We start from the raw sequence: 23,907 nt of genomic DNA on the forward strand, positions 1-23,907 counted from the left end.
CTCCGCAGGTGTGGACCAGGACCTCATGTCCTCCTAAAGTTTAAAATGGGAGAAGACTGGGAAAATTCAGAAAATGCATTCATCATATAAACAACGACTTATAGTGGAGGAGAACTTTGTGGCTTTAGCCACGTTTCACATAAACCAATAACATCTAGATTATGATCAGAGATTAATTCATTTACTGCAACTGCCTTTGGGGCAAAGGATCTAACATTTAGGAGTCTCATTTTGAGATGCGAGGTGATACAGTCATTTTTATTAGTGATCGAGGTGGAGGAAAGCTTTATCTTAATAAGGTTTTTTTGTTAGCACTACCTTGTTTAACTTTTCTCAGCCTGGAACGAGTCACAGTGGCAATAGGTTAAGCTGTACTAACTACTCTGGCTATGCTATCGACAGACTCCACTATGCTAGCAGGCTGGCTAACAGCCTGCGGCCTGACCTGCACCCTATCTCATGTTGAGGCTATAGGAGTGAGACTCCTGTCAATGTTCCTAGATAAAAGAAGAGCACCACTCCAGCTAGGATGGAGTCTGTCGCTCCTCAGCAGATCAGGCCTGGCCCTATTTCTGGGAGAGTCCCAAAAAGAAAGCCAGTTATCTACAGACTCTACCTCCTGCGACGGGCAGAACTCCTTTTCAGCCAGCGATTGAGTTGCGCAAGTCTGCTGTAGAGCTCGTCACCACCCCTAGCTGGGAGGGGGCCAGAAACAATTACTTGATGCCGACACATCTTTACACGCTGATGCTATGTTCTTTGTAACCTCTGACTGTTTCATCCTAACGTCGTTGGTGCCAACGTGAATAACAATATCTCTGTACTCTCTATACTTGCCAGTTTTAGACTTGGCTAGCACCAGCCCCAGATTTGTGGCTATGTCGGTGGCTCTGCCCCCCAGTAAACAGTGTACGATCGCCGGCTGATTCTTTAGTCTAATACTGCGGGTAATGGAATTGCTGATGACTAAAGTTTTCAGTTTTTCAAGGCCACCGGTAGAACATGCCTGCCGATCATTCCCCTCCGAAGACGGCTCGGGCCTTGACTCCAACTCCAGTGGGGAAAACCTGTTGAAAGTCTCAGTTGGATTTAGCAACGATTCAGGTTTAACTGGTTGACGGCATTTCTTCCCAGTGACCAAGAAAATGTTGTGTCCAGGCTGCAGGAGCTGTGCCGGGGGGCTAACAAGACTATTGTTTCTTCCTGGTGGCACTGCCGCAGTTTCTCATTTCTACACTAACATAATCCTTGCCTGACATTCGCGTCAGAAGCCGAGCCTCAAACTCTTCTATCTTTAACTGAAGATGATAGTTCTCCTCTGTGTTGTTGCTACAACAATTACAGTGATAAGGCATTTTAATGAGACTTAGCGTCGGGTGTTCAGGGGTGAGTAGTTCCGTTAACAATCCCACAGTTCAATGCAACATAAATAAAGCAATTTCCTTCAGGCCGTAAGTATGCAAGACAGTGTTTAACAAATATATTTTTGGTTACCACATGAATCCATGAGTTGGAAAAAAGTTAAACTAAAGAAATTCCCTTCAATTAGTTGGTATGTTCAAACGTTTGAGTGGCACTGCATATTTTCACAATATACACAACACGTCTGGTAGACACTACCGGAGCATCAGGGCACACACTTTTTTTCCCCCTCAGGCCATAAGGCTCCTTTACCAGCAACACTGATCCATGATCAAACTGATCACACATGAACATTCTAGATGCTCTCATGTACTTTCAGGTACATTTAATGTGCATTAGAATATTCCTTTGGATGCACCATTCATAAGCATATTCCACTCATATGTATCTATAATGCTGAATATGTCTAATTTACATTTTGGACCTTTATTCTGAAGGCGAAGCTAGGCGACGCTGGGAATCCGCCTTTGTACTGTTATGATGATGTCACATTCCCTTACTTGCCCAGCTGCTGCACAGCAACTGTTGCCAAGGGAACGTTTTGTCAAACTGAAAAATTCAGCAACCTTCTGCATTTACATCCTGCAGTGATCGGATAATCTAATGTAACGTCAAGGCTATTTAGTATAGAATTAAGCTTTTTCGTTCTTTTGCAAATATTTTGCAGCAATGTCGACCACTATTTTTCCACCAGAAAGTATATACAACCTTATTCCAAGAGAGGAGCTTAAAACTGAGAAACCAGCAAGGTATGGTTTACTATGGAATAGCTATCTGACTTCAGCAAACTAGCTAATAATACGATTTGCCCTGCACACAGACTATGGCATTTGTACTGTTATTCTACCTAACAAGCTAGTTTACTAAGCTACAGTTGCTTTATTAAGTATTTTTCAGTTTGTCACGAATATATGTTACATGGATTGGCACGGTTATTTGATTACCCGAGATTAAGTCAGTATGAAATACTTGTGTGAGTATTCGTTTTTGCTAAGAAATACAGCATTTAAATAATACGTCCTAGAATCCTTTTTCAAATTATAATTCCAATCGAGAATTTTTGCATAGCGTACACGATGATATCATGACGATTTACACAGCGCTCTTTTCTCAGACAAACGGCCATTGTGCGTTGTACCACTTTGTACGTTGTACCAGTATATTTTTTTCAAACGATCACCATTCCAAAAATAAAATGATGTCCAATGCACATCCCTATATGGGGATATTTTGTTGCCTTAACCTGCACAGTGAAAAGACTTGCTCTAGCCTGGGCTTCTGGTTCATTTGTGTACTCACGTCGTAAAATGTTATGTAGCTCACAATTTATCGTCTTAATTTTCAAGGTATATGTCAAAGTTTAGGTCACAAGTTAAGCATGAGAAACGACTCAATAAGGCTGTCAACAAGACTATGGGACCAGCAAAAGTAGACGTGCCTTCTCCTGAGAAATATCTGCTAAAACATTCCAAGGAACCCAAACTTCCTGAAAGTAAGCAATAGGATATGAAAAGTAATCATTATATTGAAAGTTTGCCATATGACTTCGGAGATCATTAACTAACTCTGTGTTTTTGTTGATTTGCCCTTAGAGAAACCGTTTTCATATTTCGATGATGAGACTCTTAAGAAACCAAACATACCTGCCAAAGCGAAATTTCCACTTATGGGCATTCACACCAAAAAGGACTTTGTAAAGACAAATGCTTTCGAGAACATAATGGCCGTGCCCAAGAAGCCACAGCCTATCTATGCTGACACTAAAAGTGGAGACAAACAGCTCCTGGAAAATTCTGGACTAGTCCCAAATTACATCAAGAAAAAGGTGGACTTGTCACTGCACTGCTTTTGCTAAGTGAATTTGTCTACTTATCATGTGTACTGTGCACAGTCCATTATTGTGAAAATATGTTTTCTTGCCTGTCTGAAGGCCTGTTTTAAAATAATAATCATCTGTAAAAGGCTCCTTTTCCTGTCTGTCAAGGGGGTACACCATTCATTCACCATACACCATCATTTTAAGAAAGATGTAGAGTGCACACTCATACCTTAATGTTATTTAAACCCGATGTGAACTATGAGCAGAGCTTAAACAACTATTTCCCCTGTTCTAGGACTTTGGGAAGACCCCTGAGTACCTGCAGCAACGTGCTGAGGAGGTGAGAAGGGCTCAGGAGGAATATGATAAATATATCAAGGAGCACATGAAACAGGGCGCCATGAAGCAGCTCTCAGAGGATGAGCGAAACAACATCCTACAGGTAAACTACATAGGTCCTTAGAACCAAGCCAGTAGACTTTAGTCTAGAATAGATCCTAAAGATGCTTTACATTCATGTTTTTGTTTTAGTTGATCAGTCAGTTATTTGTATGAATATATCAATGGGATTATTAATTCTCATAAGCACCAGGATACATTCAAAGTGAATGAGGCGATTGAGAAAGGGGTTAGATCTGGGTTTGTTAATGTTGCCACAAGCTAGAACATTTCTATTATGCTGAGATGCATGGGCTCATTGATAATACAAGCTTACCTTCTTTGCCTGTGTTACTGATCGTTCATACTTTGTTCAGGGTTTGAAGAAGAACTGGGGTGAGCTGCACCACCGGTATCAGGGACTTTCTGTTGTCACTGACACCACCCCCAAGAAGTACCGCAAGGAGCATCTGGAGCTGGAGATGAAGCAGCTGGAGCGGGACATTAATCTCATTGAGAGATACAAGACCATCTATGTTTCCAACAACTAACCCACACATGCCACCTCTTTAATCTCAGGGACAAATCGGGACAGCATTATGAACACATATTTAGCAAAAGATTTAAAAAAAAACTACCCTTAATGCTGGATTATATTTTCTGGAAAATTGTAATTTCCCTCCCACAGGACGTTTATGATGTCACATTGTTTTGGAAAACTAAATAAACTCTGCAATATAGTTTGTAATTGTAGTTTTTTCAAACTGTTTTTGTGCTGTATAGTAGTATTATTACATACCATTTTCATCATGTAGTCCTTGATGTAAAAGTGGAAATGCGCAAGTATGGTGCTTTACCAAATGTTTTTGACACTAATGAATAACCTTTACTCTATAGCAACTGCTGTATGTCTTCAGGAAAACTGCTACAGGAAATCACATGCATCTGATTATCAACCCCTATGGATGTCTAATTGTGCCATTCGTTGGTCAATTCTGAAGGAGTGTAATACAACAACCACCTCTTTTTAGTCCAAGTAATGACTTCAGCATGACCGCACAGCATGCTTGCCTTGTTAAGAGTTTACCCAAAATTGCACAGTGAATCTCTCCAAAAGATCTCGAAGGCTATCAAAACAACAGGATAACATTGAAGAACTCCCCTTTTTTGGCTCTCCGAATGTATTATCCTACATATTATTTTTGAGGAAAAATTTGTTATTGTCCAAGAACTGTCACCACCTCTTTTCTTCCCTACCATTTAGCGCTTGTCTGCTGATTTTATTCTTGGTTTGTCACTGCTAAAAACCATCATGGCAGAATACGTTCAACCCAGAGGCACAGGAATCGAAGGAAGAATTGTGGTAAATAGTTTGAAATATTGTCATGTAGTGGACTGTGGAAATACACTTATATTTATATCTATAATTTGCTTAATTTTAGCTTTTTGCTGCTGATTTTAGTTTCTCAAGCAAGGTATTCTTTTGGAGTTTTTAATGTTGATACAGGGAACTTGGAAAGTGCTTCTTAATATATTTTTGTTTCTCAATCCTAGATTAAAGATGATTGGCTCGGATACAGTTTAGAACTTTTCACTTATCCAGAGCATTACCATGAAGATATAGAGAGTGTTTACATTCCACATGGGGTCATCATGGACAGGTGAATATTTTATCTGTGGAAAATGTATAAGAATTTCTTTACAAACTTGCTTAGGTGAACTAATGTACTGACCTATTTAGAACATTGTGGCTACACGTTATGTAAAATACATTTAAAGATCCGAAAATCACTATCATATCAATATCACCTGACCCACTTTACAGGTCTTCATGGTGCACTCGTTGACCTGCTCTCATTTATTTACCTCATGTGAAAAGGAATGCTGTTCTCTGCCACACTTATACCAAGCAGTGAGACAGAGAAGCTCCATAGATAATGAAGTTGAAAACTGTGTTTTGAAATGATACAATAAACCATGGTGGTGTGTGTGTTTGTGTGTCTGTTATGTATACTCTATTACAAGGCTTTAAGAAAGTAATTCTGTGGTGTCATTTGACCCCCTTATGTAATTATACAAAAAACACACAGCTGTGTATGTCTCGGATTTGCTGGGAGGGGTTAACATGAATTTTGTTGCAGGACAGAGCGTCTGGCCCGACACATCATGGATGACATTGGGGACCATGACATGGTAGTGCTGTGTGTTCTGAAGGGGGGGTACAAGTTCTGTTCAGACCTCGTGGAATTCATAAAGGTACAGTGCCGTAACTCCAACAAACACCTGGAGACCAGAGTAGAATTCATCAGGCTTAAAAGCTACCTAGTGAGTAACAACCCTTTCCCCAGGAACACACACACACACAGTCATACATACACAGATCAGAATATACAGTAAACAAGTCTGTATGTCCTTAAAGGTTTTCTGAAAAGGCTCAACCACTATATTTATCAATCCCTTGTAATGAAATTGGAGATAAAAAGTGTAGCGATTACTAAATATTAGGTTATGGTTTTAAGTATTGTATGTATGTTGCCAAACAGCTGTCCCCAGTATTACGTAATACATTTTAATTAAGTCCTTTCAGTCAGTTCTGTGCAAACTTCTTGATTAGAGCCACATCAAGAAATTACATTTAGAAAAAATTCAAGTTATTTGGAAATATTGTATACATATCCATTATAATTTTGGGCTTTATCCAATTTTGTTCAAGTGTGGAAATACTCAAAATACAAAAATAATCTTGAATGTACAAACTATATATAGTATGACATTATTATGGATCTATATAAGATTTATCTACTGGTATATTCCCAGATACCCTTTAAAAAAAAATCAAATGTTGATCATATTTCTAAGATTTACAAAGGGATTAATAAAAAAAAAAGTTTAAAAATACTTGATAAGGACATGTGTTTTTTTTTAATTCTCTTTACACATAGTAGCTAATATGAAAATGTTGCAGTATAGTCACACTGGATGTAGTGTTCAAAGATATCTCTGAATGTTCATCTATGTTATGTGTCTTAATGCAAGACAGATAGGTAGCTGTTCAGAAACGTGTTCTTTCTCTTTGAAGAATGACCAATCAACAGAGGACCTGCACATCATTGGAAGTCAAGATCTATCTGTTCTAAGAGGAAAGGTATGTATACATAACCTGTGTACCAGTCTCATTAACTTACATTAACATGTTCTTTGCTCTGTTGTGAGGGAAAAAAATATTTGATCCCCTGCTGATTTTGTAAGTTTGCCCACTGACAAAGAAATTATCAGTTCATCATTTTAATGGTAGATTTATTTGGATAGTGAGACAGAATAACAACAAAAAAATCCAAAAAAACTTATGTCAAAAATGTTATGAATTGATTTGCATTTTAATGAGGGAAATAAGTATTCGACCCCTCTGCAAAACATGAGTCAGTACTTGGTGGCAAAACCCTTGTTGGCAATCACAGAGGTCAGACGTTTCTTGTATTTGGCCACCAGGATTGCACACATCTCAGGAGGGATTTTGTCCCACTCCTCTTTGCAGATCTTCTCCAAGTCATTAAGGTTTTGAGGCTGACGTTTGGCATCATGAACCTTCAGCTCCCTCCACAGATTTTCGATGGGATTAAGGCCACTCCAGGACCTTAATGTGCTTCTTCTTGAGACACTCCTTTGTTGCCTTGGCCATGTGTTTTGGGTCATTGTAATGCTAGAAAACCCATCCACGACGCATTTTCAATGCCCTGGCTGAGGGAAGGAGGTTCTCACCCAAGATTTGAAGGTACATGGGCCCGTCCATCATCCCTTTGATGCGGTGAAGTTGTCCTGTCCCCTCAGCAGAGAATCATTGACAAGATCCTCCCGTGTAGTTCTGGGCTGATTCCTCACCGTTCTCATGATCATTGCAACTCCACGAGGTGAGATATTGCATGGAGCCCCAGACAGAGAGATTGACAGTTCTTCCATTTGCGAATAATCGCTAACAACCTGAGATTAGGAGCACACTCTTAAAGGAAGTGCTCCTAATCTCAGCTAGTTACCTGTATAAAAGACACCTGTCCACAGAAGCAAGCAATCAATAAATCAGATTCCAAACTATCTACCATGGCCAAGGCCAAAGAGCTGTCCAAGGCTCCAAGGCTGGAATGGGCTACAAGACCATCGCCAAGCAGCTTGGTGAAAAGGTGACAACAGTTGGTGCTGTATAAAAGACACCTGGGAGACAGAAATCTTTCTGATTGAGAGGGGATCAAATACTTATTTCACTCATTAAAATGCAAATCAATTTATAAAATTTTTGACATGCGTGTTTCTAGATTTATTTGTGGTTATATTGTCTCTCACTGTTCAAATAAACCTACCATTAAAATTATAGACTGATAATTTCTTTGTCACTGGGCAAATGTACAAAATCAGCAGGGGATCAAATATTTTTTTCCCTCACTGTATGTGCCTGTCTTTGGCAATGATTGGAATGTTAGCTAAAGAAACTGGTACTCTGATGTTTGTATGCTACAGTGCTACATTACATTATATATTGGGTAAGATTTGTATGAACATTTATTGTAACCAGATTTATTTGTATAATTTTCCTTTTGTTATTGCTCCCAAAAAAGGGATTTTAGGAATTCAGATCAAGTCCTTCGGTATAAAATATTTGAGCACAAAAGAAAATATTTGATATGTCATATTCTAAATGTTGCCACAAGAAGGAGCTCCCAGCTTTACAGTGTTTACAGGCTCCTTTGAAATGCATCAGTGTTCTCTTCGTTAAAAAGATGGCTAAGGAAGAAAGTCAAAGAAACATATCTAAGACTTATTCAAACAAGGTATTAAGACATAGACAAAAAAACTAATTGAACTGATGATGAAAAACCCCTGGTATATTTCAACTTAAAATCTCAGATGTGAACCTTAATAAGTGGGCCCAATGAATCCCTACTAGGGACCCACAATTCAAAAACATCTATTTACTCTATGGTGGGAGGCAAGTGTTATGCAGCTCCAGAAAAAATTAAGAGACCACTGAACCTTTTTCTTTCCTTTCCAAAAAACTCAAAAAGGAAGGTTTTGAGTGAGGAACAGAAGGGTTGAAATTAAGAGAAATTGAATGCTTCTATTGCTCACTCAAAACTTTCCTTATCAAATTTTTTGGAGAGGAAAGAAAAAGGTGAAGTGGTCTTTTAATTTTTTCCAGAGCTGTAGGTTGACCATAAGAGACAGCAAAATATTGTTGTGAAAATGTGTCTACCAAACTAGACTTATGGACTGGAATGAACTGAGTAAACCCAGTGACTGCATGTCTTCCTGGGTTAATTCGACTGTTCATATATAATTTTTTCTTCTGACAACCATCCTCTTTGTGCACCCTTTATAAGTCACTTTGTTAGTGTACAGCCATCATCATGAGTAAGATTGAATCCCTCATCTAGAGATCTGTGGCACAGAACATCTGCATGAGAAATATACTGACAGCTCTTCCTAATGCAATAAAATGAAAACATTTTAATGGACAATCAACAATCCCATAGTCATCTAGTCCATATATATACAATTATATGTTTAATGTGATGCCCCCACCTGAATAGAATGTAGTCTTGCAGTGCATAGTTTCCGTATCTTTTAGGAGTCAGAAGAGGACACAGGCAATGGCATGTCAATACCTCAATTATGATTTGTATTTGCTTAGGGTAGGACATCTGCAAGAATATCTGTGTAAGACAACAAGTTTACTCAAGCCAGAAACATCAGTCTTGACTAAGTGGCTGCCATCTCTGCATCACATCTTCCCTCAGAATAGCAGAGCAACACTGTGCCAGTTATTGGGGCATGTACCATTCATAAGGTGTCCCCGTTATTAGGGACAAACACTATGGTCAAACGGCCATATGCACCACCATTTACTTCATGTCAAATACGGCACTTTTTTTAAAATCCAAAATGTCATCATGGAAATTTGATCAATGTTAGTTTCAATATATGCACTGTAAGTTTATAATATATAGTACTGCCACTAATTAATGTAAGTAATGAAATTTAGCAGTAATCTCTGCAGGGGGTCAAAGGTCATTTGTATAAAAAAATATAGAGATGGTGTTTTGAGGCTGTTTTGTGCACATCTTTGGCATGTGGCAAAGCAGGTTAGTTGTGGTCAAGGTTTCTATGTTCTCTCTCCTCTCTCTTTCTCTGTTCTCCCTATTCATAGTGTTATGTAACATGGTTCAGGTGTATTATTTAGGCCCAGAACATTGGCATCGTGCCTGCATTCTCTCAGAGCACTCATCTTGAACCATAGATACACTCCACCAGCCACACAAAGAGCCTCATACACAGCCAAGGCGAGAAAGCTGTCCTTTGAACCCCTGCACCATAGAAACTGTTCAACTCGAAATCTCTGTACAGACTAAGACATTTAGAAATGACTTTGGCTCAGTTTAAGGGACAATTGTGCATTATGAGGTAGTACATTTATATGTCTTTGTATCTTTTGGAACTAAAATAAGATCTGAGGTTGTCACTAACAGCAATCTATAGCGTAAATAGTTTGTAGTCAAACACCAAGTATTTGCTCTGTTTGTGTGGGAGTTATGATATTAAAGTTTTTAATGTTTCTCTTCTTTTTTCTTTTTTCATGGTACAAAGAATGTCTTGATTGTAGAGGTAAGTGCCTCCTCTCATGGTACTGTACTGGCAAATGCCTTGAACATAGTTCATATATATATATATATATATATATATATATATATATATATATATATATATACACAGCTCTGAAAAAATTAAGAGATCACTGCACATTTTTCTTTCCTTTCCAAAAAAATTGAAAAGGAACGTTTTGAGTGAGGAACAGAAGCGTTCAATTTGCGGTGGTCTCTTAATTTTAATCCTTCTGTTCCTCACTCAAAAAATTTAATGCTTCTATTACTCACTCAAAACTTTCCTTATCAACTTTTTTGGAAAGGAAAGAAAAAGGTTCAGTGATCTCTAAATTTTTTTCAGAGCAGTATATACATACAAAATACCAGTCAAATATTTGGACATATCTACTTGTTTAAGGGCATTTTTTTATTTTCACTATTTTCGGTATTCCATATTTTATTGAGTGCAATCTGTAAAAAATTCTGTAAAAAATTCCTTACCCTCTCTCTCTATTTCTCCCCTATATATCCCCTAGGCCATAGTTGACACAGGAAAGACCATGAAGGCCCTCCTAAAGCATGTAGGGTCCTTTGAACCCAAGATGATTAAGGTCGCAGGGTGAGTCTATTGTGACCTTACCCTTGTATTGATTTCATGTATGTGTTGCATGATTCATGTAAATCAGTCTATGCACTTTCAAAATGTAAATAATTATATAGGGCAGAGATTCCAATTTCTTTTTCCTAAATGGACCAATAAATTGCAAGGAAACGTTCTGGAGGACCACCATTCTTTTTAGGATAAAATGTCATTAAAAGAATGAATATAATTGGTAATTTTCACTGTTCCAAGGATTATACAGTGCTGCTAGAAAGTATGGGAACCTTAATGGCCATTATTTCTCTATGAAATCAAAACCTCAATTTGTAATAAAAACCTTCCAAATAAAGGACACTAACAAAAAGCTAAGAAATAATCATTGTTCATTTAACAAACCAAGTTTATTTAACAAAACCACAGATTTCATTTGTGCAAAAATATGTCAATGCTTTCATTAAATGTCTTGTTGCATCTCCATTAGCAGTGATAGTAAATGTCTCCTGATGTTTTTTGAAGGATTTTCCTCCAATCCTTTTAGGAAACCTCAATTAAGTAATGTTTTAGCGGGGTCTGGCAAGTACTGCCCACTTCAGGTCCTGCCACAGCATTTGACTTGTTTCAGGTCAGTAATGTGACCAATTCAAAACACAAATCTTCTGTCTCCTGAGAAATTTTTTGATAGATTTTCTTGAATGATTTGCGTCGTTGTCTTGTTAGAAAACATATTTTTGCCCCAGCTTTAGTTTCTTGACTGACGGTATTACCTTCTGTTCAAGAATCTCATGGTATACCTCATAATTCATGCTTTCCTTGATGATGTGCAGTTGACCAGGACCAGAGGTGGAAAAGTAGCCCCAGATCTTGACATTGCTTGACTGATTTTTTTTTAATGGTAGGCAGTGTTGGGTCTTTGACCCCCTTTCGCCTTCAGAACTGCCTTAATTCTAGGTGGCATTGATTCAACAAGGTGCTGAAAGCATTCTTTAGAAATGTTGGCCCATATTGATAGGATAGCATCTTGCAGTTGATGGAGATTTGTGGGATGCACATCCAGGGCACGAAGCTCCCGTTCCACCACATTCCAAAGATGCTCTATTGGGTTGAGATCTGGTGACTCTGGGGGCCATTTCAGTACAGTGAACTCATTGTCATGTTCAAGAAAACCAATTTGAAATGATTCGAGCTTTGTGACATGGTGCATTATCCTGCTGGAAGTAGCCATCAGAGGATGGGTACATGGTGGTCATAAAGGGATGGACATGGTCAGAAACAATGCTCAGGTAGGCCGTGGCATTTAAACGATGCCCAATTGGCACTAAGGGGCCTAAAGTGTGCCAAGAAAACATCCCCCACACCATTACACCACCACCAGCCTGTACAGTGGTAACAAGGCATGATGGATCCATGTTCTCATTCTGTTTACGCCAAATTCAGACTCTACCATCTGAATGTCTCAACAGAAATCGAGACTCATCAGACCAGGCAACATTCTTCCAGTCTTCAACTGTCCAGTTTTGGTGAGCTTGTGCAAATAGTAGCCTCTTTTTCCTATTTGTAGTTAAAATGAGTGGTACCCGGTGGGGTCTTCTGCTGTTGTAGCCCATCCGCCTCAAGGTTGTGCGTGTTGTGGCTTCAAAAATGCTTTGCTACATACCTCGGTTGTAACGAGTGGTTATTTCAGTCAAAGTTGCTCTTCTATTAGATTCTATCCCATTCTCCCCAGACCTCTAGCATCAACAAGGCATTTTCGCCCACAGGACTGCCGCATACTGGATGTTTTTCCCTTTTCACACCATTCTTTGTAAACCCTAGAAATGGTTGTGCGTGAAAATCCCAGTAACTGAGCAGATTGTGAAATACACAGACCGGCCCGTCTGGCACCATTAACCATGCCACGCTCAAAATTGCTTAAATCACCTTTCTTTCCCATTCTGACATTCAGTTTGGAGTTCAGGAGATTGTCTTGACCAGGACCACACCCCTAAATGCATTGAAGCAACTGCCATGTGATTGGTTGATTAGATAATTGCATTAATGAGAAACAGGTGTTCCTAATAATCCTTTAGGTGAGTGTATAAAAACAATTATCTCAAACTCCCTGATGTATTTGCACAAAAGGAAAACATACCTTCCCAGAAGGATGTAGGACTGTGTCCATATCTACTACCTTTGCATCTCACTGCCATAAATGTTGACACTGGACTGTTGATTGGAACCAATGTCCCACGTGATATGGAACCATGGATGATCATTAACAGTAAAGGGAATGGCCCATATGCTGTGAAGACCAACTTAGGGTGGATTGTAAATGGGCCTCTGAGGAAGTGTGGCAGTGCCACCTCTGAGCAGTCACAGGACATGGTACACAGAATCTCAGTAGGAAGACTGGAAGAGATGCTGCAGCAACAGGTCATGTATGACTTCCCCGAGCATCAGTGCACAGACCAGTTGGAAATGTCCAGAGAGGATATCGTGTTCATGGAGAAAGTGAAATTGTCAACCAAGCTCACAGATGGACACTACAGTATTGGTCTACCTCTAAGAAGCAATACAGTAGAATTTCCAAACAATTACTAGGTAGTAAAACAGCGTTCCATTGGTCTGAAAAGGAAGCTCAACAAAAACTCTCAGTACTATGAAGACTACATTAAGTTCATGGCAGACATTTTCGATAAAGGCTACGCAGTAAAGGTGTCCAAAGAACCAGTAGCCAAAAACAAACATGTCTGGTACATCCCACATCATGGTGTATACCATCCAAAAAAGAACAAACTGTAAATCTCTTAATGCACATCTTTTACAATATCCTGATCTGACTAGCAGCCTCATTGGAGTTTTAACCAGGTTTAGACAAACGTTTATTGCTGATATTGAGGCTATGTTTTATCAAGTCATGGTGCCCGAAGAGGACACAGACCTTTTATGATTTCTATGGTGGCCGAATGAAGATTTACAACAAGAACTTTAGGTGTACAAAATGATTACGTTTCGTGTACCAAACAAGCTTTGGAACTAACCAAGGACCTCGCTGACTTGTGCCACAGGAGGCTTTAAGCTCAATAAATGGATAAGCAACAGTCGTATCATGCTCTCGTCTATTCCAGAAGAGGAGAGAGCAAAGGAGATTAAAGATCTGAACTTGGATAAGGATGCATTGCCAGTGGAGAGGGAACTAGGAATACAGTGGTACATTGAAACAGACTCTTTTCAGTTCAGAATAGCTTTCCAGGACAGACCGCTTTCTATGGTGAGTTCAGTCTATGGCAGTCTAGGCATGCTGGCACCACTCATTTTTCCTGCCAAGCAAATTTTGCAGGAGCTCTGCAAGGTAAAGCTTGGATGGGATGAGAGTGTTCCGGAAGACATGGCTAACAGTTTGCTGAGCTGGATAACAGATTTACAACAGCTGTCTGGCTACAAGCCAAGTCACTTTGGAGAGTCAATTGCAGCCCAACTCCATCATTTTGCAGACGCAAGCAATACTGGATATGGCGCCGTGACCTACCTGAGGTTGACAAACAGTGAAAGGCGCATTCATTGTTCGGTCCTTATGGGCAAAGCCAGGGTTGCACCAGTTAAACCAGTCACAGTGCCAAAAATGGAGCTCACTGCAGCCGCAGTTGCTTTGCGCATCGACAAATTGAGGCCAGAAATTGAACTCCCACTTTAGGAATCAATGTTTTGGACTGACAGTACCTCTGTTCTAAAATTCATCAGAAGTGAAACAGGAAGATTCCGAACCTTTGTGGCTAACAGGGTTACCATCATTAGGGAGGGATCTTAAGTGTCTATGGAGATATGTGCCGACTGAACTGAACCCCACTGACTATGGTTCTAGGGGTGTGACAACAAGAACGTTTCTCAAAAATCAAGCATGGATTTCAGGGCCTGAATTCTTCACGCAACCAGTGAAAGACTGCCCTGACATTCCACACTGCGCTCCATTCAATAGAGATAATCCAGAGATTAAAAAGGATGCAGTGGTGAATGTGATATCACTACAAAATTATGTGATCACCAAGCTCCTCTTGCATTATTCACATTGGTACAATCTCAGAATTTACAGGACTACAGAAAGACTCTCATAAAAAGGTCCATCACAATAGATGAGCTGCAGGAAGAAGAAACAGAAATCCTTTGTTTCTGTCAAGGGAACATTTTTAACTAGGTGGGGGAAGACAACATGTGCCTTGTTTGAAGCCTAGGATATGTGATAGAACAAAGGGAATGTGTTGTATTGACATAAGACAGAAGGGCAGCATCTTACCACACCTTTAAGTACTGACGATTGTCCTGCATTAATTTAGAGATTATTCACTGTTACTTTGTAACTTGTGTACTCTCTCCTTGCAAGAATTAATCTGTTTATTGTGCAATTGAGTTTTCCTGTCTTACCTACCATTTTGTAAATTGTTGGGACTTTAGAAATTGCCGTCATACTGGTCCTATACACTGGCACTGAAATGAACCAATTTCAATGCAAGGACTGCTGGGACAGACCTGCAATGACGTGCCGTTCTCGTAGCCTATTCACTTTGCGAAAATGATATTGTGTTTTTACGAAAAGTTTTCGATACCTTAATCATGTCCCTGTTAGATTCTGTCAATTCTTTATCCATGAACAAAATTAATGCAACCAGAAGTCAGGGGAGATACATCTTTATTCAGCATGAGTCTACGATGTTGACTTTCCATAGTTCTTTTCACAAAGTTAACACAAAAAGTATTTTATGACATCCTACAAAAGACCCTTGTATGGTATGTTCCAACCTATGGTCAATGGGCTTATCCACAGAGCCTATGACAGTCACATGGATAGCTCCTAGCAGGATGTATGGACAGGATGTATGGACAGGATGTATGGACAGGATGTGTGGGGCCCATCAGTAACAGGCATCATGTATTGTTCTTTGTTCAGAGTTAGTCAGCACATATGCGTTGTGTTTAGTTTCTCATGCCCATTTCCTCTCAGTCCCCCCTTCACACATGTAACAAATAATCATTACACGTTTATAAAACTAGCAAAATAAGGACAATTTAGGACAATCCGATTCCTAATGAACTGAAAAGGTCCAAATACTTCTGTTAAAAAACAATAAAGAAAAACAATAAAAAGGATTATCTGGCCTTTGAGGCTTTATTTTTCCTTAAATGAAATGAAAATAGGAGCAGTGGACACAGCTTGCCCTGACACATAGCACTGTATGACACTGCAATCGTAGTGACCATCGTGATCAATCTTTACCATAAACATCAAGTCCCAGGCTACTATCAGTCTAACCCGTGTCTAACGGAAACAGACCTAACATGACATATTAATGAAATGCATAATTAATTCCCAATACACCCTTTAAACAATCAAAGTCCCCCCTTGTCCAAATCATGAGTCATGCATCAACATCACCACGACTTTCCAAAACTTCTCTAATTCAAGATTAACACCAAAAAAGTCTTCCACTGTGATGGGACCATGTGACCTTTCCAGTCAACTGGCCCGTGGTACTCTGACCTGTAGTATGTGGAGTCCTTCAGGACTCTCCTCTCATCTTGCTGTCGATGATTAATCTAGAAATGGAGTGTGAAGCCAAATGACCTGACCCTGGTATCGTTCTGCCATGTGAGTGGTCAGGAAGATATTAAACAGATTCAACCAGTGTAGTTATAGAAATCCTCCTTGAACATGTTGCTGTTACACACACAGTTGTGTCTGTGTCTAGTCAGTGATTTGATGTATCATCAGAAAACGGGTTGTGATGTCCCGATCTGTTGAGTATAACTGCAAAACAACAATTAGTATGGTTCAACAGTCCATCAAACTTTCATCCACTGGGTATTGTTCCGTCAACTACCAACAATGAATACAATAGATCAGTCCTGAAAACTTGTGGATCTCAGAAGTTCAATCATCAGAGTGAAGCATACACACTAATCAGACAAGTTTCCATAAAAGTTTATGTCAAATGTAATTTTCCATCCAGACCTGGCTTGGTTGATGTTTCATTCAATGTGCTCTATTTATGCCTTATAGCACATTTTAGTGGAATGAGATTCCGTTACTTAGCCAAATCAAAAATGGTTACATCTATGCTATTCCACCATTAAAATGTTAGACCTTACGTCAAACAAACCGTTTCTATATAAAACAAACAAAAACAAATCCTAAGAATGGAAGATTTAAAACATAGCAGATTCCAATGCTCAGTTATAACTATGCAAACAGAAAATATCATTTTGCATTGAAAATATTTCTTGAATGTCTATTAAAACATGTCATTTACCATCAAAAGTGCTTTTCAAATTAATATACAATTGGATATGCCTGGTCATTATCAAGGGAAGTCATCAGATTTCCTTGATAAGTTCCAGCTCCACTCAATATTTAGATACGATACATTTTTGGAAATACATTCAAAACTTTGAATCAATGATAATATAAGCTCAAGTCAGTGCCTGGTATCGCCAGGAAATCCTCTGTCGTTGATTCCTGAATTCCATACATGGGAGATCTTTGCCTGCCACTGCTCGGCATGTGTTCCAACTGTCTGTGTGTCCTGTCTTTTTCCTTTGGTTCTTCTTCTTGTGACACTTATTCTGCCAATGACCAGGGACTCCACAATAATCACATGATCCTGGTTTCTTTTTCCATGGGCTTTGAGTGTCTTTAGATGTTGTTCCTGCTTTCAAGTCCTTTTTCAACTTATCCAGTTCAGCCATTTGTTCAGCCGACGCTCGAACACATTCTTTCTCCTTCAAATATCTTTCAAGAGTATCTTTGAGGAATTTATTATTCCATCACTTCTGATAACACAATCAACAACCAACGTGTTTTTTGTAATTCATCAGACATTCTTTGAATTTCTTCCCATATTTTCTGTATATCAAAAAAACTACAAAAATCTTATTCTGGAACAATGGCATATTTTTTTATTATCTCTTGGCGACAGGTCTTAGAGGTCTTAGCTTCTCCTGTGGTATTTCATGGACTAAGAACACATCTTTCAGTGTCAACGTAAGTCTTGCATGTCCTGACCACATGGTTCTACGGCCTAAAAAACTATGTTTATAGGTCTTCTGGTTCCAGATGTGTTAATCTTGATACTAATGAAATCCAACACTACTGTTGTTTGCTCCTTGGGGTTTAAGGCCGGGTGTCTCTGTAAAGCACTTTGTGACAACTGCTGTTGTAAAAAGGGCTTTATAAATAAATTTGATTGATTGATTGATAATGCTCTTTAAACTGACTTGTTCTTTTAGAGTGGTTTGACTCACCAATCAGAGTGCAAATCCATCCATCCAGGTCACGGCACCATGCTGTTAGATTCTGTCTATTTTTTATCCATGAACAAAATGAATGGAACCAGAAGTCAGGGGAGATACATATTTATTCAGCATGAGTCTACGATGTTGACCTTCCATAGTTCTTATTACAAAGTTAACACCGTCTTTTATGCCAGGACACAATAGAGGCAGTCAGTGGTCATAACTTACCATTACACAGTCCAATATCCTCCAATAAGAAAGGTTTATCCTACAAATGACCCTTGTATGGTATGTTCCAACCTATGGTCAATGGGCCTATCCATAGAGCCTATGACAGTCACATGGACAGTTCCTAGCAGGAGGTATGGACAGGATGTGTGGGTCCTATCAGTAACGGGCATCAAGTCCTATGTATTGTGCTTCATTCAGATATGTCAGCACATATGCGTTGTGTTAAGTTTCTCATGCCCATTTCCTCTCATCACCTATGCTTAAACGAAGCATGTGCAAGGAATAGTGATTGGCAACATGGGGATGCGCCAAGGATCTACTGTAAAACAGCACTCACCATCTTCATAGTCAGATTCAATCTGCTGCTCTGGGCTTGATTGCTACGTCTGACTGTTAGTCCCGCCCCCACATTAGCTTAAGGACAAGGAAAAACAGAAATAAATACACACAGAAATGAAAGAACACAGAAATAAATAAATACAGAAATTAAATAATATGGAAATAAATAAATACAGAAATGAAATAATATGGGGAAAAAATACAAAATAATATTTCAATAAATACGGAAATAAATATATACAGAAATATATGATAATGGAAATGAATAAAACAAATTAAAAACTGAAATAAATGATCAAGGAATTACATAAATCGGGAAATACTATTTGATTAATACATTTACTATTATATATTTATGCATAAAAAACGCATGTCAAAAATGTTATAAATTGATTCGCTTTTTAATGAGTGAAAAAAGTATTCGACCCCTCTGCAAAACATGACTTAGTACTTGGTGGCAAAACCCTTGTTGGCAATCACAGAGGTCAGACGTTTCTTGTAGTTGGCCACCAAGTTTGCATACATCTCAGTAAGGTATTTTGTCCCGCTCCACTTTGCAGATCTTCTTCAAGTCACTAATGTTTCGAGGCTGACGTTTGGCAACTTGAGCTCCCTCCACAGATTTTCTATAGGATTAAGAAATTTCAGCACAAGGATGGCTCTAGCATACATGACCATATTCATCAGATGCGATGTAACTGGAGATTTTCTAAATCTAGTTCAATTGAAAGAGAGCACTAATGCCTATTTATAATGCATTGAGAAGTTTGCAGGAAGCTGGCTTTGAAAATCTCATTAGCATTGCAGCTGATGGAGCTTTAGTTTTGACAGGCTACAAAAGTGGCTGCAATCATTTTGAAATGTTCATCTCATAGCTATACAGCTTGTTTCAGTCCCACAAAACTGCACGGTTGCTATGAGAAGCAGCAAATTACCAAATTAACCTAATAAACTAATTCTGAAGATTGGACAGGTCTTCACCATAAGATGGTTTGCCATTAGTTTTAACAGTCGGGAAGAGTCTGAAATGAGAGCAGTCTGGAAGAGTTTCCATGCTCTGGCAAATCATTTTAAACTGAAAATCTCATTCTGACAATGTGAGGAAGAAGTACACTGGGCTTTTGAAGTACCTAACCAATGCAGGTTCTTTATGTGATTTGGCCTGCATGAAATACAGTGGGGAGAACAGGTATTTGATACACTGCCGATTTTGCAGGTTTTCCCACATACAAAGCATGCAGAAGTCTGTCATTTTTATGATAGCTACTCTTCAACTGTGAGTGACGGAATCTAAAACAAAAATCCAGAAAATCACATTGTATGATTTTTAAGAAATTATTTAAATTTTATTGGATGATATAAGTATTTGATACATCAGAAAAGCAGAATGTAATATTTGGTTTAGAAACCTTTGTTTGCAATTACAGAGATCTTATGTTTCCTGTAGTTCTTGACCAGTTTGGCACAATCTGCAGCAGGGATTTTGGCCCACTCCTCCATACAGACCTTCTCCAGATCCTTCAGGTTTCGGGGCTGTCGCTGGGCAATACTGACTTTCAGCTCCCTCCAAAGATTTTCGATTGGGTTCAGGTCTGGAGACTGGCTAGGCCACTCTAGGACATTGAGATGCTTCTTATGGAGCCACTCCTTAGTTGCCCTGGCTGTGTGTTTCGGGTCGTTGTAATGCTGGAAGACCCAGCCACGACCCATCTTCAATGCTCTTACTGAGGGATGGAGGTTGTTGGCCAAGATCTCGCGATACATGGCCCCATCCATCCTCCCCTCAATACGGTGCAGTCGTCCTGTCCCCTTTGCAGAAAAGCATCCCCAAAGAATGATGTTTCCACCTCCATGCTTCATGGTTGGGATGGTGTTCTTGGGGTTGTACTCATCCTTCTTCTTCCTCCAAACACGGGGAGTGGAGTTTAGACCAAAAAGCTCTATTTTTGTCTCATCAGACCACATGAACTTCTCCCATTCCTCCTCTGGATCATCCAGATGGTCTTTGGCAAATTTCAGACGGGTCTGGACATGCGCTTGCTTGAGCAGGGGGACCTTGCGTGCACTGCAGGATTTTAATCCATGACGGCGTAGTGTGTTACTAATGGTTTTCTTTGAGACTGTGGTCCCAGCTCTCTTCAAGTCATTGACCAGGTCCTGCCGTGTAGTTCTGGGCTGGCCCTTCACCTTCCTCATGATCATTGATGCCCCACGAGGTGAGATCTTGCATGGAGCCCCAGACCGAGGGAGATTGACTGTCATCTTGAACTTCTTCCATTTTCTAATAATTGCGCCAACAGTTGTTGCCTTCTCACCAAGCTGCTTGCCTATTGTCCTGTATCCCATCCCAGCCTTTTGCAGGTCTACAATTTTATCCCTGATGTCCTTACTCAGCTTACTGGTCTTGGCCAATGTGGGGAGGTTGGAGTCTGTTTGATTGAGTGTGTGGACAGGTGTCTTTAATACAGGTAACGAGTTCAAACAGGTGCAGTTAATACAGGTAATGAGTGGAGAACAGGAGGGCTTCTTGAAGAAAAACTAACAGATCTGTGAGAGCCGGAATTCGTACTGGTTGGTAGGTGATCAAATACTTATGTCATGCAATAAAATGCAAATTAATTATAAAAAATCATACAATGTGATGTTCTGGATTTTTGTTTTAAATTCTGTATCTCACAGTTGATGTGTACCTATGATAAAAATGACAGACTTCTACATGCATTGTAAGTAGGAAAACCTGCAAAATTGGCAGTGTATCAAATACTTGTTCTCCCCACTGTATGTGTTAAGGGATCTGCAGAGCCTCTCACTGAAGCTGCAGTGAAGAGACACAACACTTGTTGACAGTCCCTGCTACATCCAACAGACAATAGAAATTCTAACTGCAATTAAAATGCAGGGTGTAAAGTCAACAGCAAGGGTGTAAAGTCACCAGTTATTGGTGAGAGAGCAATGAAAATAAATAGCTCTCAATTTTACCAAGCAGTTGTTGACAACTTTAATGCCTGCCTGTCAAGTGTTGACCTTGTTCAGTTATTGAGGCCACTTGAGAAGTCCAGCTGGCCACAAAAGTGTGAGGAGCTTGTCTTGTTTGGTGAGAATGAGGTGCACAAGATGATCTAACTCCTTGGTGAACCAACCAGAGAAGCAATTGAGGACTTCAGAGAATTTAAACTACAAGGGACACAGGAGGGAGAGACTCTGAAGAGACTTCTGATTGCCAGTAAGACCTACTTGGCTACCTCTGCCAAATATGAGAGGGGATTTCTGGCAGTTAATGACACAGACAGGAAATCTCACAACAGGCTCTGCAGAAAGAGTCTGTCCTCTCATTGTGGACATCAATTGACCACCTTTGGAAATCTTTGACCCTACTCCATTTGTGATGTCCTGGGTGAAAGCAGGCCATCGTCTTTCAACATTTTGGGTGACAGGGAGGAAATCCCAATACAGTCAACCCAAACCTCTGTGGTAAATTTTTTAAGGTGACTGATCTAATAGTCGTTTGCCTTAGGCTACTTTGAAGACAGAAAAATTTGCCTAGCTACTCCTTAAAGGTATAGACCACCCAAAAATGGTTTTCTTACATTGAAAAGTCTAATAGTTTAGGTAAGGAAACAGCTGACAAATTAAGATTATTGGGAGGTCTATGCCTTTAAAGTTAGTCAGGCACAGGCATAGAACCTGTATGGTAGTAACACATCTGCCTACCTAATTGGCATGTTGATAGTGTCTTTTGTCCTGGTACAGCATTGTGTGGGTCTGTGTTTGAGTGGAAATTATGGTGTGCTTTTGCTCTAGGATACTTTTTTGGTGACCCCTGCCTGCAAAAGGTGTTGTGTGGTATAATCTGGATTGGATTTATCATCATCTACAGACTGCAGACATTATGTTAAACAAGCAAGATACTGTAAGGATTGTAAGACTTCAGTTCACTGAAGCACGCACCTGCACTCTTCCGGGTTCCCATTACGCCCTGGAGAAAAAGCTTAACCCCCACGATTGTCATTGTATAATTAAATCATTTGCACACTGTCCAAAGGTACACCTCCAGATGACTCAAATCATGTCAATTAGCATATGGCACAGTCAACATAGTGTGTGTAAATGTCTGACCCACTGGAATTATGATATAGTGAATTGTAGGTTAAATAATCTGTAAACAATTGTTGGAAAAATTACTATGTGTCATGCACAAAGTAGATGTCCTAACCGACTTGCCAAAACAATAGTTTAACATGAAATCTGTGGTGCTGTCGAAAAATTTGTTTCAATGACTTCAACCTAAAAGTATGTAAACGCTGAATTCAACTCTACAACTCATTCTCATTGACATCACTTGGGTGTGTGTGTGTTAACATTTGAGTGACACAAAACAATTTTAATCTTAGGAGTTGGAACTGTTTCACCATAAATGCATCACAAATTTCTGTGCACATGTAGCTGGTGCCCTTTTAATTTAAAAGTCCAATGGAGAACTTGATGATCTGAGTAACCCGTCCCATCTCAAACCTCCCATTTATTGCCAAAATACTGCAGCGGGTGGTGGCTAATCAACTTCAAAAACATCTTCACTGCAATAATCTGTACAAACAATTCCAGTCTGGCTTTCGCATTAAACACAGCACTGAAACAGCACTAAACACAGCACTGAAACAGCATTTGTCAAAATCACTGATGACCTGCTCCGTGCGGCTGACTGAGGTCTTTTATCAATCCTAAACTTACTTGACCTCAGTACAGCCTTTGACACCATCTCAGATCACCTTATCATAGAAGGTCTGTCTGGTATCGGTATCACAGGTATGGCACTCTCCTAGTTTTCCTCCTACCTTACTGACCATCAACAGTTTGTCCAATTGAAACATCACAGATCAGGTTGTGCGACTGTCACACAGTGTCGCCCAGGGGTCAGTGCTTGGCCCTCTCCTGTTCATCATATACCTCCTACCCCTGGGAAAGATTATGCGACACCACAATATTCACTTCCACTGCTAAGCAGATGACACCCAGCTATACCTCTCCACCAAACCTGCAACTGCCCAAACTCCCAATTGCCTCATCAACTGCCTCCAAAACATTCACAATTGAATGAACAGAAACTTCTTAAACCTGTACAGCAATAAGACAGAGGTAATGCTCATTGGCTCCAAATACACCCTCTTCAAACACCACAACCTCAACGGTTTCCCAGTCTTTCCTAAAGATTCCTTCTTTTAATTTGTTCA

At 39.6% G+C, this 23,907-nt stretch overlaps 2 protein-coding genes across 3 annotated transcripts in view; both read left to right on the forward strand.

Moving 5' to 3' along the window:
- The first annotated feature begins 2,091 nt into the window (after window positions 1-2,091).
- Window positions 2,092-4,359, forward strand: enkur (enkurin, TRPC channel interacting protein). The gene is made up of 5 exons (XM_010900724.3): window positions 2,092-2,171; window positions 2,769-2,914; window positions 3,015-3,247; window positions 3,537-3,683; window positions 3,997-4,359. Exons 1-5 carry the CDS (start codon window positions 2,092-2,094, stop codon window positions 4,168-4,170), a joined length of 780 nt encoding a protein of 259 aa, XP_010899026.1. The 3' UTR covers window positions 4,171-4,359.
- Window positions 4,360-4,423: 64 nt separating this feature from the next.
- prtfdc1a (phosphoribosyl transferase domain containing 1a) overlaps window positions 4,424-23,907 on the forward strand; it is a 36,613-nt gene continuing 17,129 nt past the window's right edge. Inside the window, exons 1-6 of one of the 2 annotated variants that reach the window (XM_010900726.3) lie at window positions 4,424-4,982; window positions 5,174-5,280; window positions 5,761-5,944; window positions 6,699-6,764; window positions 10,253-10,270; window positions 10,785-10,867. In XM_010900726.3, the coding sequence (XP_010899028.2) occupies window positions 4,932-4,982; window positions 5,174-5,280; window positions 5,761-5,944; window positions 6,699-6,764; window positions 10,253-10,270; window positions 10,785-10,867 (509 nt within the window). In that variant the 5' untranslated portion in view covers window positions 4,424-4,931. The remainder of the gene's footprint in view (window positions 4,983-5,173; window positions 5,281-5,760; window positions 5,945-6,698; window positions 6,765-10,252; window positions 10,271-10,784; window positions 10,868-23,907) is intronic. The other variant, XM_020045285.2, reaches the window with a different exon arrangement.

The sequence above is a fragment of the Esox lucius genome, chromosome 21 (genome assembly GCF_011004845.1).
Source record: "Esox lucius isolate fEsoLuc1 chromosome 21, fEsoLuc1.pri, whole genome shotgun sequence".
NCBI lineage: Eukaryota > Metazoa > Chordata > Actinopteri > Esociformes > Esocidae > Esox > Esox lucius.

Excerpts from the sequence above, each read along its gene's own strand:
- enkur (XM_010900724.3), top strand. The coding sequence starts at position 2,092 with ATGTCGACCACTATTTTTCCACCAGAAAGTATATACAACCTTATTCCA. Across the intron at positions 2,915-3,014 it reads GGAACCCAAACTTCCTGAAA|AGAAACCGTTTTCATATTTC; the intron begins GTAAGCAATAGG and ends ATTTGCCCTTAG. Across the intron at positions 3,248-3,536 it reads CAAATTACATCAAGAAAAAG|GACTTTGGGAAGACCCCTGA; the intron begins GTGGACTTGTCA and ends CCCCTGTTCTAG.